This window comes from Pan paniscus, chromosome 20 (genome assembly GCF_029289425.2).
Source record: "Pan paniscus chromosome 20, NHGRI_mPanPan1-v2.0_pri, whole genome shotgun sequence".
Taxonomy (NCBI): Eukaryota; Metazoa; Chordata; class Mammalia; order Primates; family Hominidae; genus Pan; species Pan paniscus.
Window position 1 is genome coordinate 63,628,047 of NC_073269.2, and position 15,674 is coordinate 63,643,720.

Below are 15,674 nucleotides of genomic sequence, written 5' to 3' on the forward strand. Positions count from 1 at the left end.
CTGAAAATTATAACACATGTATTTAACACATCAGGGTATAGAGTTATTAATACCTTTACCCTCCTCTTGGATAATATAAGGCATGTTATCATGTAGTGGTATTGAGGCATCGTTAATTCTATTGTTCTACTCAACAAGGGGATATTGTTCATGTTTTATACAGATAATGAATAATTGTATTGATCCGCAGAGGCATTCCTTATATCACGCAGATCTTTCACCTGGAATCACTTTTTTTTTTTGCCTTAAATATAACCTTTTGGGTTACCTTTTTAACTAAAATTTTCATTTTTTACCTCATATGGTCTTATTTTATACTGCTTCTTGAAAAACACTATTGTTGTGAATAGAAATCTAGGTTTGCACTTATTTCTTCAGTAACTTCACTGTATCCTTCCACTACATCCATGAGTCACTATATACTGGATGTGAGTGGAGACAATTTATATTGTGACTATAGTCTTCCTGTGCTACAGAAACAAAATTTGATGGCGGTGGTATTTTGTTTTGTTTTTGGTTTTGCTTTTGTTTTGCTTTTGAGACAGAGTTTTGCTCTTGTCGCCCAGGCTGGAATGCAATGGCAGAATCTCGGCTCACTGCAACTTCCACCTCCCAGGTTCAAGCGATTCTCCTGCCTCAGCCTCCCAAGTAGCTGGGATTACAGGCACCCAACACCATGCCCTGCTAATTTTTGTATTTTTAGTAGAGACGGGGTTTCACCATGTTGGCCAGGCTGGTCTTGAACTCCTGACCTCAAGTGATCCACCCACCTCGGCCTCTCAAAGTGCTGGGATTACAGGCATGAGCCACTGTACTCAGCGGTGATGGTGGTTTTTTTGTGTTTTGTTTTTGTTTTTGGAGATGGAGTTTCGTTCTTATTGCCCAGGCTGGAGTGCAATGGTGCGATCTCTGCTCAAAGAAACCTCCGCCTCCCGGGTCCAAGCAATTCTCCCGCCTCAGCTTCCCGACTAGCTTGGGTTACAGGCATATGCCACCAGGCCTGGCTAATTTTGTATTTCTAGACACGGGGTTTCTCCATGTTGGTCAGGCTGGTCTCGAACTCCCAACCTCAGGTGATCTGCCCGCCTCGGCCTCCCAAAGTGCTGGGATTACAGGCGTGAGCCGCCACGCCCAGCTGGTGATGTTTTGATGAGGACAGGACCTGACTTATGTCTCTTAGTTTCAGGCAGGACCCTCTCATAATCAAGTTTGTGATTGGATCTACCTGCCTTGAGTGCCAGAAGGGAGAACGAGAGGTAGAGAGGCAGGTTTTGGTTACTGTGAATGAAAGATGAATAAGGAAGTGTCCTCTAAAGTCACAAACTTGAAACGGGATGAATTCTACTCTCCACTTAGGTCTGAGGGCAATTAGTCCTGCTATTTCCAAAATTAGAATCTTCTTTTTAAAATTTTAGTTTTAGAGACAGGGTCTCGCTCTGTTGCTCGGGCTAGAGTACAGTGGCGGGATCATAGCTCATAGCAGCTTTGAACTCCTAGACTCAAGCCATTCTCCTGTCTCAGCCTCCCGAATAACTGGGACTGCAGTCCAAAAATTTGAATCTTGTGGCCTGTAATAATGAGTCTCCTGAGCAGCATGCCTACCTATGGTTTTAGGCACACTTTTTCTGAACTGTTGAAGAAATAACCCAAATGTGTGCTTTCATGTAAAACCTTTAATCACACCTATGAGGCTAGCTGCTGAGTTAGGGTGTCATTGTATTTTATGTTTTGATAAATGCCAAAGATCCTGCTGAGGCTTAGCCTCCCACAGAGTATATTTACTTCTTTTCATATTTTCCATGTATCTCTTTTATTGATTCATATCTTGATAGCATCATGTGTCTTATTTCACTCTATGTGAATTGAAGATAGTTTTCAGTCATCTATATTGATAGTTCTGTAAATATTCAGTTGTACTAAATATAAGCACCCCATATTTGTATTTATTAGACCAGAATTATCAATCTTGGCATGATAATTCACTAGAACTTTAACAATTTTATATTGTTTCTACTAATTGCTGAGATAATGGACATAAAAATGCTCAGCATATTCATAGATTTATGTCTTTATCCTTTTACAAATAGTTGCTTTATGTAATACAAGTCAGCATTATACATTACATAGAGTTCAAAATATAATTACTTGGTGATCATTTCTTTCTTTTTTTGTTTTCTTTCTTTCTTTCTTTTTTTTTTTTTTTTTTTTTTTTTTTTTTTTTTTGAGATGGAGTTTAGCTCTTGTCGCCCAGGCTGGAGTGCAATGGCGTGATCTCTCGGCTCGCTGCAACCTCCACCTGCCGGGTTCAAGCGATTCTCTCGCCTCAGCCTCCTGAGTAGCTGGGACTACAGGTGCCCGCCACCACGCCCAGCTAATTTTGTATTTTTAGTAGAGACGGGGTTTCACCATGTTGGCCAGGCTGGTCTTGAACTCCTGATTCACCTGCCTTGACCTGCCAAAGTGCTGGGATTACAGGCATGAGCCACTGCACTTGGCCAGTGATCGTTTCTTTAATACTGATATTTTCTGATATAAATTTTCATTTTCATGTGTTAATTCTTTGTTGTATTAAATATATTTTTCCCAAAGCTGTTTCATATAGTTTTCTAATATTATACTCTACAAGTGTTTCTTGTACCCATACTACTGTTTTTTGTTTTTGTTTTTTATGAGAGACGGTCTTACTGTCTCTCCCAGGCCGGAGTGCTGTGACACCATCAGAACTCTGTGCAGCCTTGGCTCAAGTCATCATCCTGGCTCAGCCTCCTGAGTAGCTGGGATTACAGGCTTGTGCCACCACACCCTGCTATTACTTTTTTTTTTTTTTTTTTTTTTGGTAGAGATGGGGCCTTGTTATGTGGCTCAGGCTGATCTATTAATAGAATTCCTGACCTCAAGCAGTTCTCTTGCTTCAGCCTCCCACATTGCAGGAATTATAGGCATGAGCCTCTGTGCCTGGCCTTTTGGAAATTTTTAACACATCAAAACTTACTAACTGCTAATTTAAGAATTTATTCCATACTCGTTTCATGAGATAGCTGATATATTTGGGTTTATATACATCCTCTGGTTGTGTGTGTGCTTTTCTTTGCCTTACTTATTGTGTGTACTTTATTTTTTGTAATGTTTTCTTTACATTTACATTTTCTTTAAATTTGTAAGATATATACTCTGATTCAGTTAATGTTTAAGCTTTAAAACAGTTATTTAATACATTATAGAGTTAATGTCTTTGCTCTCCTCAAGAAATATAAGAAATTTATATGTTAGTTAATTTGCCCATATGAGTTTATATACTATTGAGGATATGCATGGTAATTCCACCATTCTGTTTCCAGAAGTATTAATATTTTATTTTTTTATTTTAATTTTTATTTATTTATTTATTTTGAGATGCAGTCTCACTCTGTTGCCTAGGCTGGAGTGCAGTGGCACAGTCTTGGCTCACTGCAACCTCCGTTTCCCGGGTTCAAGTGATTCTCCTGCCTCAGCCTTCTGAGTAGCTGGGATTACAGGCGCCCACCACCACGCCTGGCTAATTTTTGTATTTTTAGTAGAAACAGGGTTTCACCATGTTGGACAGGCTGGTCTCGAACTCCTGAGCTCGTGATCCGCCTGCCTTGGCCTCCCAAAGTGCTGAGATTACAGGCGTGAGCCACCGCGCCCAACAGTATTAATATTTTATACAGATAATGAGTGGTCTCATTAATCCATAGATGCACTCCTCTCTCAGATCTTCATTTCTTCTATCATCACAGACCATCACCTGGGATCACTTTCCTTCAACCTTAAGAAGGATCTTAAAAGTGTTATTTTATGCCAGTTATTTTTATCCATTAAATTTCTCATTTTGGGCTTCAAATAGTCTTATTTCAGTTTTTCTTAGCCAGTGCATTTGTCGTGCATAGAAATCTGTTGGCAGTTATATCTGTAACTGATTCCGTATGTTATTCCATGTGTTCCTGACACCTAAATTTATATTGGCTTTGAGTGGAGACAGATAGTTTATATTATACATATATATAATTATGTATGTGTGTATATAAACTATATGTGTATATATATATAAATGCTGTGTGTATGTGTGTATATATATTTTTTCTCGAAGATATGAATTATTTCTATGTCATCTCATAAAATAAACCAGGTTATAAAATTTTCACTACAGTGACTCTTAAGTGGACAGTGGAGTTAAAAACTATGAAGAGCAATTAGTCTTGATAGTTCTGTGTTTTGAATCATACGGCCTATAAGAATGTGTCTTCTGGACGATAGACCTACCTGTAGTTTATGAAACCCTCTTGCATGTGATTTTTTTCAATTAAATGAGTCTATTGATATATAGGTGTGCTTTTGTGCAAAAATTATAACCATTAGGGGCTCCCACCTGTAATCCCAGCACTTTGGAAGACTGAGGCAGTTGGATCACCTGAGGTCAGGAGTTCGAGACCAGCCTGACCAACACGGAGAAACCCCATCACTACTAAAAATACAAAATTAGCCGGGCATGGTGGCGGATGCTTGTAATCCCAGCTACTCGGGAGGCCGAGGCAGGAGAATCGCTTGAACCTGGGAGGTAGAGGTTGCAGTGAGCTGAGATCGTGCCATTGCACTTAAGCCTGGGCAACAGGAGTGAAACTCTGTCTCAAAAAAAAAATTATAACTATTATCTATGATGCTATTTGGTGAGTGAGGGAATAATTGTACTTTTTTCTTTTTTTTCAAAATCACACTGATCCTGAAAAGGTGGATCTTTGATTTATCTTCCTAAAGCAGTGTATGTGAGAACCTTGTGTTGAGGAAGACTGATAGTAGCTTGTATGTATTTAGCACGATGTGCCAGGCCTGGTGTTAAGTACTTTTTACCTCACTTCCCATATTCCTAATGAGGTTGGTTGTAGTGTTTTTCATCTTACTGATTTTTTTTGTTTGTTTGTTTTTGTTTTGTTTTGTTTTTGGCTAATGACTTTTAAAGACCTCCAGTTCTTGAACTTCAGCTAGGGTCCCATCCCCAGAGTTTATCAGAAGGTATAGGTTGGGTCCAAGAATTCACAGGTTTTTTAAGTTCCTAGTGAAGCTGATGCTGTAAAACTACATATCAAATTGGGAAGCAATGAATTAGAAGAGGCTCATGTTTTCGTCATGTTACATGTAAGTTCCTCCTTCACTTTTCGCCATGAATAAAAGTTCCCTGTGGCCTCACCAGAAGCAGATACGGGCACCATGCTTCCTGTACAGCCAGCAGAAAGGTAGCTAATTACATCTCTTTTCTTTATTATGTTAGAAAAATTAGAAGGACATTCAATGTTTTACAAAAAGGCCCACAAACGAAATACAGACAACGTTCAATTTATTAATACGTTTCAATCCCCAAATCTGAGAGAGGTGAAGCAGGTTTCCCAGGGCCTCAGAAGCAGGAGGATTGAAGAATGGGTCCCTTGCTGGCGACTTCAGTGGCGTGGCATTGTCCCAGGTGGCCCTGGAAATCAGGGTGCATACCCTTTAAAAGCAGCTGTGGCCTCCGAGATATCGTTTTCCCAGTCTTTTCTCCCCCTCCCTGCACGACGCCTCTTGGCGGACATCCGGGAGAACCCGAAAGGCGCCCGTTGCCTGGTTGGATGCAGGGTACAAACTACGTTACCCAGAAATCTGTGCCCAGCTCATTGTTAGCCGGCGTGCAGCCAATGACAGCCCAGAAACTGGGCGTTTCCTGCTGCTCTGGGCTGCAGGGGCGAGACTTCTGGCGTCGCCGTCGTGACGTATTTTTCCTATGCCCGGTCCGTGCGTTCTGGTTGTGAAGGCTGAGTTCTGGAGATCGGATCGGCTTTCTACGCGGCTCCCGTGGAACCTAGCAAAGGAAGACAGTGAAGACTGCAGGACCTTCCTCCGCGCTTTTGTTACAATCCATGACCCCTGTTGTGGGACGGGCGGCCTCTCGCGGAGGTGTCTTCCGGGGCTGGGCTCTTACCGAGGCCTCCACACACGTCCTCTTGTCCTTGTCTCCCCCAGAGGCAGCCGCCTTAGTCTTGTGAGCGTTTTTACACCGGCTAGATTGAGACTTGGAGTGCTACACTCAGCCCGAGGGCGTCCAGCGCGGTGGAGGCGTGGGGTTTCGGCTGAGCCCACAGGGCACAGACTGTTCATCCGCTTCTCATGGCAGCGGCGGTGCTGATGGACCGGGTTCAGGTGAGTGGGGGCATCCCTCAAGCGCACCCCGGCCTGGTTGGTGTGTCCTGGGATGTTCGCTCTCATCGCGCACTTCAGGGTGGTCACTCCGTCGCATTATGTGGAGGGGTTCCGCTCCCCTCATCAGTGGCATAAGGTGTGGAACGGACTCGAAGGCGCAGGGGCAGTTCGTACAAATGCATGCATGGAGAGGAGAATGAGTTTGGGGGGTTCCGGGAACTCTCTGTGCCTGGTGAGAACAGGGACTAGGGGGTCAGAGGTAGGCCTGGAATGGCCGCCCGAGGAGCTGGTCCTCTCTTCTGAGGGTGCTGGGAGTCATGCAAGGTTTGGTACAGAGAAGGGAGGTCCTCTGACGCAGTTCTTAAAAGGCTCCCTCTGGCTGCAGAGTGGGTAGACTAGGGATTATAGAGTAGACGGGGAGATCAAGATGAAGTCTACTGAAATAGTCCAGGTGAGCGTTGATGGTGTGGGCCAGAGTGGTGGCAGCAGAGGTTAGAGAATGTATGGGTTTTGGGTTTTGTATGTATTTTATAAGTAAGGCTGACCAGATTCTCTGATGAGACATAGTGATGATATCCTGGGATTCTTCACATGACTGTCTTCACTTGAGACAGGGGGCAGTGAATGGAGGTCATTTCTAGTTTAGTGTCCTGAATCCAGGCCATGAGTTGTATGGAGTTATGTGGAGAAGTCCCCACCTGGCGACCAATGGGATGAGTACTGCAAAAGTATATCAGACCTAGGAACAGGTACGCTCAAATGCTTGTAGGATTGAGTTGGGAGCGCTCAGGGAATCTCAGGTCTTAATTACCTTTGTTGGAAACAGGTATCAGAGGAAGGAGTTAGGCAGGAATGGCTGGCCGAGGTGTCTTGAGTGTGGTAAAAGTCGTGCGAGATTTGGAGCAGAGGAGGGAGATGATCTGACTCAGATTTTAACATGCTCTCTCTGGCTTTCAGGTTGAGAACAGACTGTGAGCATGAGGGAGCAGCTACTGCAGTAGTGTTGATGGTGTCTGGTCTAGAGGTGTGGCTGTGGAGGTGAGAGAAGTTGGTAAATTTTCTGTTTTTTAAAGTAGGGTGATTGGATGTTTTGATGCGAAAGGTGAAAGAGAGGAGAGTCGTGGATGACCCTAAGGTTGGTTGGTTTTTGCTGTAGCTGGTAAAATTATGGAAATGCCATCAACTGAGATAGAGAAGTTGGCAGCAGGTATGATTTTTAGTGGTTATATCAGGAGTTAGGCTTTGGTCATGTTTAGGTTAAGAGGTCTCAGTTGTCATCTTAGTTGAGGCCTCAAGAAAACACACAGGTTTTTAGTTCTGGGGAAGGGTTCTGTTGAAGAAGTTGAAAAAAATGGTGGCCAGTGTGTGGAGTGGGATGGGGTATCTTCAAATCATGGTTGTAATGCTGTTATTCGGTAAGAAAGTTGAAACTGGAGACTGAGAAAAAACTGGGTCTGTTGCTTAGGCACCTGGACGGCAGTGGTGCATAGTGTGCAGACGCGAGCGCTTCCTGGACACTGCATGCAGAGTGGCATGGGGGATGAGGGATGTCATGGAGGTGCATATGGCATGGGCCAGTGGCGGTGGGGATCTCAGATGTGAGGAAGGTGTAGTCCAAAGAGTAATGAGCACGTTGGGAGGAGTGTGAACTGATGGCCTTAAGACTCTAGTATTGGCAGCTCATGGGAGAAGATGGAGCTGAAGTTTGGTTGTGTTTAGAGGCATCGTCTGGACAACACCAGGAGAACTGGTTGGTAGGCGAGTATTTGGGACCCTTCATGCCAGACCCAGAGTTGAGACAGCATCTGTCTGCACACTTGCCTGGTTCTGCTCTGGGCTGGACACTGGTGAGAGGGACATGAGGAGAGAGCAGACACTAGTGGTGCCAAGGTCTGTTATCTCCTCTTAGTTGGGAGGCTGGGGAGGCGAGGGACTAGAGAGTGGGTGTGTGAGTGTGTAGACTGGGGAGGAGGGGGTTCTGGGGAGAGATGCTGACTGTGGACTCAGCTGTACTCATCATGGCAGAGTTGTGTGACCTTCGAGGATGTGTTCGTGTACTTCTCTCGGGAGGAGTGGGAACTCCTTGAGGAGGCACAGAGATTCCTGTACCGTGATGTGATGCTGGAGAACTTTGCACTTGTGGCTACACTAGGTAAGTCTGTGTTTTAGTTATCTAATGCTACATGGCAAATTATCCCAAAGCTTAGTAACTGCAAACAATAAAAATTAATTATCTCTCCAGTTTCAGTGCATTGGTAATCTGGTTAGAGCATTTTTTGTTGTTTATTATTTTGAGGGTTTTTTTTGGTTTTTGGTTTTTTGTTTGTTCAGAGAGTCTTACTCTGTCACCCAGGCTACAGTGCAGTGTTGTGAGCATGGTTCACTGCAGCCTCAAATTCTTGGGCTCAAGTCATCCCCCCCATCTCACCCTCCTGAGTAGCTGGGACTATAGGTGCATGCCACCACGCCCGGCTATTTTACTTTTTGTAGAGATAAGGTCTTGCTACGTTGCCCAGGCTGGTCTAGAGCTCCTGACCTCAAGCGATCCTTCCCCCTTGGCCTCCCAAAGTGCTGGGATTACAGGCTTGAGCCAGTGTGCCCAGCCTGATCACACCTTCTTATGCAGGTGCTTTTGGCTCTCGTGAAGTTTTAATCAAGCTCTCAGCCAGTGTTGTGGTCTTACCTGAGAAGAATCCACTTACAAGCTCACTCACATTGCTTTTTGCAAGATTTAGTTTCTTGTGGCTTGTTGGACTGTGAGCATTGTTCCTTGCTGGCTGTTGGCCAAAGTCCTCCCTCAGGTGGCCTTTCTGTATTGTACCTTATAACACAGAAGCTAACTTCTCTTTGAGCAAGTGACCAAAAGAATGTTCAAGATGGAAGCCCAGGATTGTAACCTAATCTTGAAAGTGTCATTTCATTATTTTTGCCATATTCTATTCCTTGGAAATAAGTAAGTCCATCCAGCTTACAATCAAGTGAGGAGGCTTACACAGGGGCAAGAGTACCAAGAGGTAGGGATCACTGGGACCATCTCAGAGGCTGTGTTCCACAGGCCTTTACACCCACTCCGGTGTCCTTGGTGGGGTTTGAGTCTTCTTCTCTTCCCCATAGGCCACTCTTTCTGTCCATCCAGATCCATGACTCTTCTCCTTCCCTTCTTTGTTTCCCAGAGTAGGTGCTGTGGGTTCTAGGGCTGGCTGTGTTCAGTGTTTCTGCCTTCACTGGGTAATCTGAACATCTGTTGCCCTAGAGCTTTGCAGGAAAAGGTTAGGATTCAGGAGTTTTTCAGTCTGCTAAGCAGATTCTACACAGCTCAGGTGCTCACTGCCTGAGTCCGTGTCATGATCTTTGCACCTCTTTGTCCTAGATTCTGCCCTCATCCTCTGGCTGACATTTCCTGGGGCCTGACTGTGCCAGGAATTTCAGGGGCTGACACAGTCACTTCTTGTGGTGATTACAGGGCTGTCCTGGTACATCCGCCTTGGAGAGTATTTTTTCTAAACATTCTATTTTCTCTGTGGAGTGGGTCTACCTGCGCCACTCACCTGCCCTTTGTTTGCGTTACAGCTTTCATTTTCCCAGTCCCATGCAGTTGCGCAGTTGGAGGGGGCAGAAAACCTTGGGTGCCTGACAGGGCAGACATCACTGCAGCCACAGTAAAGGAGACCTACAGAGGGCATGGCCCTGCTGAATGGGAGCTGGAAGAGGGTATCTGTTATGGTTGGGTTCAAATCGAACCTTCAACTTGTTTTGTGTTTGTCAGTGTTTTGTTGCCAAGGCCCATAGTGATTCTTCACATCTACTTTACTTTCCTCATTCTTGGCACTTTTTCCATTTGTCATTTCTCACGTGTCTTCCATCCTTTGGGTGTTTTCCCACTTTTCTGGCCTCCATGTTTCAATTGCTCTCTTCAACACTAGCTTACTTTAATGTGTCATGAGTTCTGCACATTAAATAGTCCGTGAGAATGAGCTACTTATTTGGAGTCAGATTTTCGTGGGCATGGACATACCCATCTGCACAGAGCTCACCTGACACCAGCGACCAAGGCCCTGCTGAAACTCTCTTGCAGAGGAATCAGGTAGAGGCTTCACCTCTACTCCCTATCCTGTATGCCATTGTTTTTAGGTCTTTACCTCATAGTCAGGGTTCCTCCATTCTGTGAGGCCCTATACTGACAACCAGCCCTTCTTTACACTGATCCTGGCCCTCTTGTCCTGCCAACAAGCCAGTGGACTCGCACTGGTGTTAGACACACATTTGTGATGGGGCTGCTGCCTCCCACCAAAGTCAGCATGCACTTCACCAGCTCTTTTTTGCTTTCAGGTTTTTGGTGTGAAGCAGAACATGAGGTACCTTCTGAGCAGAGCGTTTCTGTAGAAGGAGTGTCACAGGTCAGGACTGCTGAGTCAGGTCTTTTCCAGAAAGCACACCCATGTGAGATGTGTGACCCACTCTTGAAAGACATTTTGCACCTGGCTGAACACCAGGGATCACACCTTACACAGAAACTATGCACACGTGGGCTGTGTAGGAGAAGATTCTCATTCAGTGCAAACTTTTACCAGCACCAGAAGCAACATAGTGGAGAGAATTGCTTCAGAGGGGATGATGGAGGGGCCTCATTTGTGAAGAGCTGTACAGTCCACATGTTAGGGAGATCCTTTACGTGCAGGGAGGAAGGGATGCACTTACCAGATAGCTCTGGCCTTTTCCAGCACCAGACCACTTACAATAGGGTGAGTCCATGCAGAAGGACTGAATGCATGGAGTCTTTCCCACACAGCTCCAGTCTCAGGCAACACCAAGGAGACTATGATGGACAGATGCTTTTCAGTTGCGGTGATGAAGGGAAAGCCTTCCTGGACACCTTTACTCTTCTTGACAGCCAGATGACTCATGCTGAGGTGAGACCCTTCAGATGCCTACCATGTGGAAATGTGTTCAAGGAGAAATCAGCTCTTATTAATCACAGAAAAATCCACAGTGGAGAAATATCTCATGTGTGTAAGGAGTGTGGAAAAGCCTTCATTCACTTGCACCACCTAAAAATGCACCAGAAATTTCACACTGGAAAAAGACATTATACATGCAGTGAATGTGGGAAGGCCTTCAGCCGCAAGGACACACTTGTTCAGCATCAGAGAGTTCACACTGGAGAAAGATCTTATGACTGCAGTGAATGTGGAAAAGCCTACAGCAGAAGCTCCCACCTTGTTCAGCACCAGAGAATTCACACAGGAGAAAGGCCTTATAAGTGCAACGAATGTGGGAAAGCCTTTAGCCGTAAAGACACACTTGTTCAGCACCAGAGATTTCATACTGGAGAAAGGCCTTATGAGTGCAGTGAATGTGGAAAATTCTTTAGCCAAAGCTCCCACCTTATTGAGCACTGGAGAATTCATACCGGGGCAAGGCCCTATGAATGCATAGAATGTGGAAAATTCTTTAGCCATAACTCTAGCCTCATTAAACATCGGAGAGTCCACACAGGAGCAAGATCCTACGTGTGCAGCAAATGTGGGAAGGCCTTTGGCTGCAAAGACACACTTGTTCAGCACCAGATAATTCACACTGGAGCAAGGCCTTATGAGTGCAGTGAATGTGGGAAGGCCTTCAGCCGTAAAGACACACTTGTGCAACACCAAAAAATCCACACTGGAGAAAGGCCTTATGAGTGTGGTGAATGTGGTAAATTCTTTAGCCATAGCTCCAACCTTATTGTACACCAGAGAATTCACACTGGAGCAAAGCCTTATGAGTGCAATGAATGTGGGAAATGCTTTAGCCACAACTCCAGCCTCATTCTGCACCAGAGAGTTCACACAGGAGCAAGGCCTTATGTGTGCAGTGAATGTGGGAAGGCTTACGTTAGTAGCTCCCACCTTGTTCAACACAAGAAAGTTCACACTGGAGCAAGACCTTATGAGTGCAGTGAATGTGGGAAATTCTTTAGCCGCAACTCTGGCCTCATTCTGCACCAGAGGGTTCACACTGGAGAAAAGCCTTACGTATGCAGCGAATGTGGGAAAGCCTATAGCAGAAGCTCCCATCTTGTTCGTCACCAGAAAGCTCACACTGGAGAAAGAGCTCACGAGTGCAACAGTTTTGGTGACCCTTTAGCTGCATCTCTTAAACTTGTTTAACACCAGAAAATTCACACAAGAGAAAGGCCTTATGAATGCAGAAAATATGTCATCTTGTTCATCCTCATAGGACTCACACCAGAGCAATGCTCTGTGAGTACCCTTTGTGAGAGAACCATCAGCTAGCAGATGAGCACCGTATATTCATTCCACCCTGGGGAGATTCCTGATAAGCACCACATATGTGGGAGGCTTTCATGAGGTGTGTTGCACTTTGTAACTGTCTAGAGCTCTTGATGGAATTATATCACTGCCAGTGCCTGTGGCGGAAGCCATCTTATTGCTACCAGCTGTGTGTGTCAATCACTCCATTTTGCTCAGGGAAGGCAGACTTCTGTGCTTTCTTTCCTTTTCCCTACAGGTAATCATGAATATTTTCAAGGACTTCCCCCACCCCACTTCACCCCCTACCATTGAGGGTCCTCATCTTTTCCCTCATGATTAGGTTCTGAGCAAACATGATCTAGCTCTCACCAAAAGGACCTGAGCTAGGGTCTGCTGGGATTTCCTGACACGATTTTCCATCTTCATGGACAATGTTAACTGTAAACGTGATAGCTGTGACTTACTTGTCTTACTGCCAAGTTGCCCAAATTTGGAACTGCTTGTCCCATGCTGCTCTGATTTATACAGTGATAAGGGCCTATTGTGGCAGTCTTTACTCTTGGGGATTTTGTTACTGTGTAGAGTGGATTGAGAAAAGAATTGGGTTCTGTCATGAAGGGAGTAGCACCTTTTGTGGGCACCACCTTTATGTGCCTCAGAGGGGACCAAAGGATGGCAGAAAACTGTTCTCAGTCTAGTTTGACCTAATTTACACTATTGCCCTAGGCTTGCTAGGAAAGACTGAAAAAATTTTTGTGCCTAACTTTGTGGCCTGGCCACCAGGATTTCCTGTGAGCCCAGTGAGGAGGGCATAGTTGGTGCGAAAATCTCCTGTGCTTCTGGAAGCAACATAAGTTGGGTCACTTAACTGTCACGTACTCCCCAGCACGGTTGAGGGATTGCTGTCTTCTGTACCTGTACAGGATCAAGTCCCTGATATCCAGAATCCCATAGGCAAGTAACATTGACTGTAAGACCTCTATAGGGCAATGTGAAAATCATGATTGCTACAGAAGCACTGAGATAATGGAGTGGGGATGACTGTGGCAAACAAAAGGAGATTCGAACATTCTAGAGGGGCATCCACAAATCTCGGTGCAGTTATGATGGTGTGGGATGGGAGTGCATAGAAATTCTCAGGACCTTCAGACATCTGTATCTCCTGTGGCCAAGGCCACTGTCAGAGGAAATAATCTAAATGTTTGTGGATTCCTGTGTCTCCCTGGGCAGTTGACCTGCACAGACAGGAACCTCAGCAGTGACAGAAGAGAGATCCAGGGATGGGTCTTCTCTGACCCAGCCAGCATTCCGAGTGACTGAGGTGGATGTGGACATCATTGCTTACCAATTTTTACCAACATTGAGGCAGGGCTCACTCTCCTAAATTGTAGGGAGAGGAATATGGTAAAGCCAAAATAGTTGACAGATCTAACTTTCCTAGTGGAACAGTATATATAGATTTTAATGAGGAACATTTATTTAACAGCTTTATGGAGGTATGATTAACATGCAATAAACTGCAAATATGTAAAGTGTAAAATGTGCTGTTTCAGCATGTGTGTACACCTATGAAACCACCACAGTCAAGATATCCAACACAACAAAAGATTGTCCCTTTATAATCCTCAATTTTTCCTTATCTTGTTTTCCACAATTCACAAGCAACAGCAAGCATTTTCTATAATTTTATAAATGAAACCATATGGTGTGTACTTTTTAGGGGGTGGGGCTCTGGCTTTTTCAGTAAACATAACTATTTTAAGGTTAATCCATTATCTTGTTGCATGAATCAATTGTTTGCTCATTTGTATTGCTGAGTAGTATTTCAGTATTTCATTGTATACCACAATTTTTCTTGTCAACTTAATTGTTATGGATGTTTGGGTAACTTTCAGTTTTTGGCTATTACAAATAAACCTCTGAAGATTTGTGTGCAAATTATGGCTGAATGATATTCCATTCTATAAATACACCTCAGTTTCTTTATCCATTTACTTATTGAAGGACAGTTGCTTTCAAGTTTTGGCAGTTATGAATAAACCTACTACATATTTATATAGTTTTTCTGTGGAGATGTTTTCAACTCATTTGGATATGTGCCAAGGAGTGCAATTTTCTCTGTCATATAGCATGTTTAGTCTTGTAAGAAACTGCCAAGCTGTCTTCCAAAGCGGCTGTACCATTTATTTTATTTTATTTTATTTTATTTTATCTTATTTATATATATTTTTTGAGACAGAGTCTCACTCTGTCACCCAGGCTGGAGTGCAGTGGTATGATCTTGGTTCACTGCAACCTCCACCTATTTTAGCAGACATGGGTTTTTACCATGTTGGCCAGGCTGGTCTCAAACTCCTGACCTCAAGTGATCACCCTCTTCGGCCTCCCAAAGTGCTGGGATAACGGGGGTGAGCCACTGCAACGGGCTGTGGCTGTACCATTTTTGCATCCAACTAACAATGAATGAACATTCCTCTTGCATCTCATCCTAATCAGCATTTGGCATTTTCAGTATTTTGGATTTTAAAATGCCATTCAAATAGGTGTGTAGTGGTATGCCAGTGTTGCTTTTATTTGCAATTCCCTAATAACACACAATAAGTATCTTTTTTAAAGGCAGGGTTGTTTTGTTTTGTTTTGAAATGGAGTCTTGCTCTGTTGCCCAGGCTGGAGTACAGTGGCATGATTTCGGCTCACTGCAACCTCCACCTCCTGGGTTCAAGCGATTCTCCCACCTTAGCCTTCCAAGTAGCTGGGACTACAGGCACCCGCCACCATGCCCAGCTAATTTTTGTATTTTTAGCAGAAATGGGGTTTTGCCATGTTGGCCAGGCTGGTCTCAAACTCCTGACCTCAGGTGATCTGTCTGCCTCGGCCTCCCAAGGTGCTGGCATTACAGGTGTGAGTCACTGCGCCCAGCCTGGCTGGGGTTTTTTTATATGAGTTTCACACACCTCTGAGTAAGTGGCTTGCAGACAGAGAAGTTAACAACTTTGGCTGTTAGCTTGAACCTGTGATTTATGAATACCAAAAAGACAAATACAGAATCTAAGGAAACACATAACAGTCCTGTATACACACAGCAGCTGGCAGCCCTATTCCCGGTGTGTCCCATGTACCTACCATTGACCTGAAACCCAGTTTGTACGTGCTCATTGAACATTTTGTAGAGCAGTAAATACACATCATCACACAGATTGCCTACGCATTTTTATTTTTATTTTTCGAGACGGA

General features: G+C 44.4%; 1 protein-coding gene across 3 annotated transcripts; it reads left to right on the top strand.

Annotated features, from left to right (window-relative positions):
* Positions 1–5,384: 5,384 nt before the first annotated feature.
* On the top strand, positions 5,385–14,378 carry ZNF304 (zinc finger protein 304). Of its 3 annotated transcripts, XM_014342942.5 has the most exons (4): positions 5,385–6,186; positions 8,212–8,338; positions 9,757–9,897; positions 10,516–14,378. In XM_014342942.5, the coding sequence occupies exons 1-4, from the start codon at positions 6,154–6,156 to the stop codon at positions 12,333–12,335; spliced, it is 2,121 nt and encodes a 706-aa protein (XP_014198428.4). In that variant the 5' UTR covers positions 5,385–6,153; the 3' UTR covers positions 12,336–14,378. The 3 variants fall into 3 exon arrangements, with proteins under 3 accessions (XP_014198428.4, XP_034801895.3, XP_054959894.2); XM_034946004.3 differs by lacking the exon at positions 9,757–9,897 and having other exon boundaries at positions 5,387–6,186; XM_055103919.2 differs by lacking the exons at positions 5,385–6,186; positions 8,212–8,338 and having other exon boundaries at positions 8,352–9,897.
* The last annotated feature ends 1,296 nt before the right edge of the window (positions 14,379–15,674 follow it).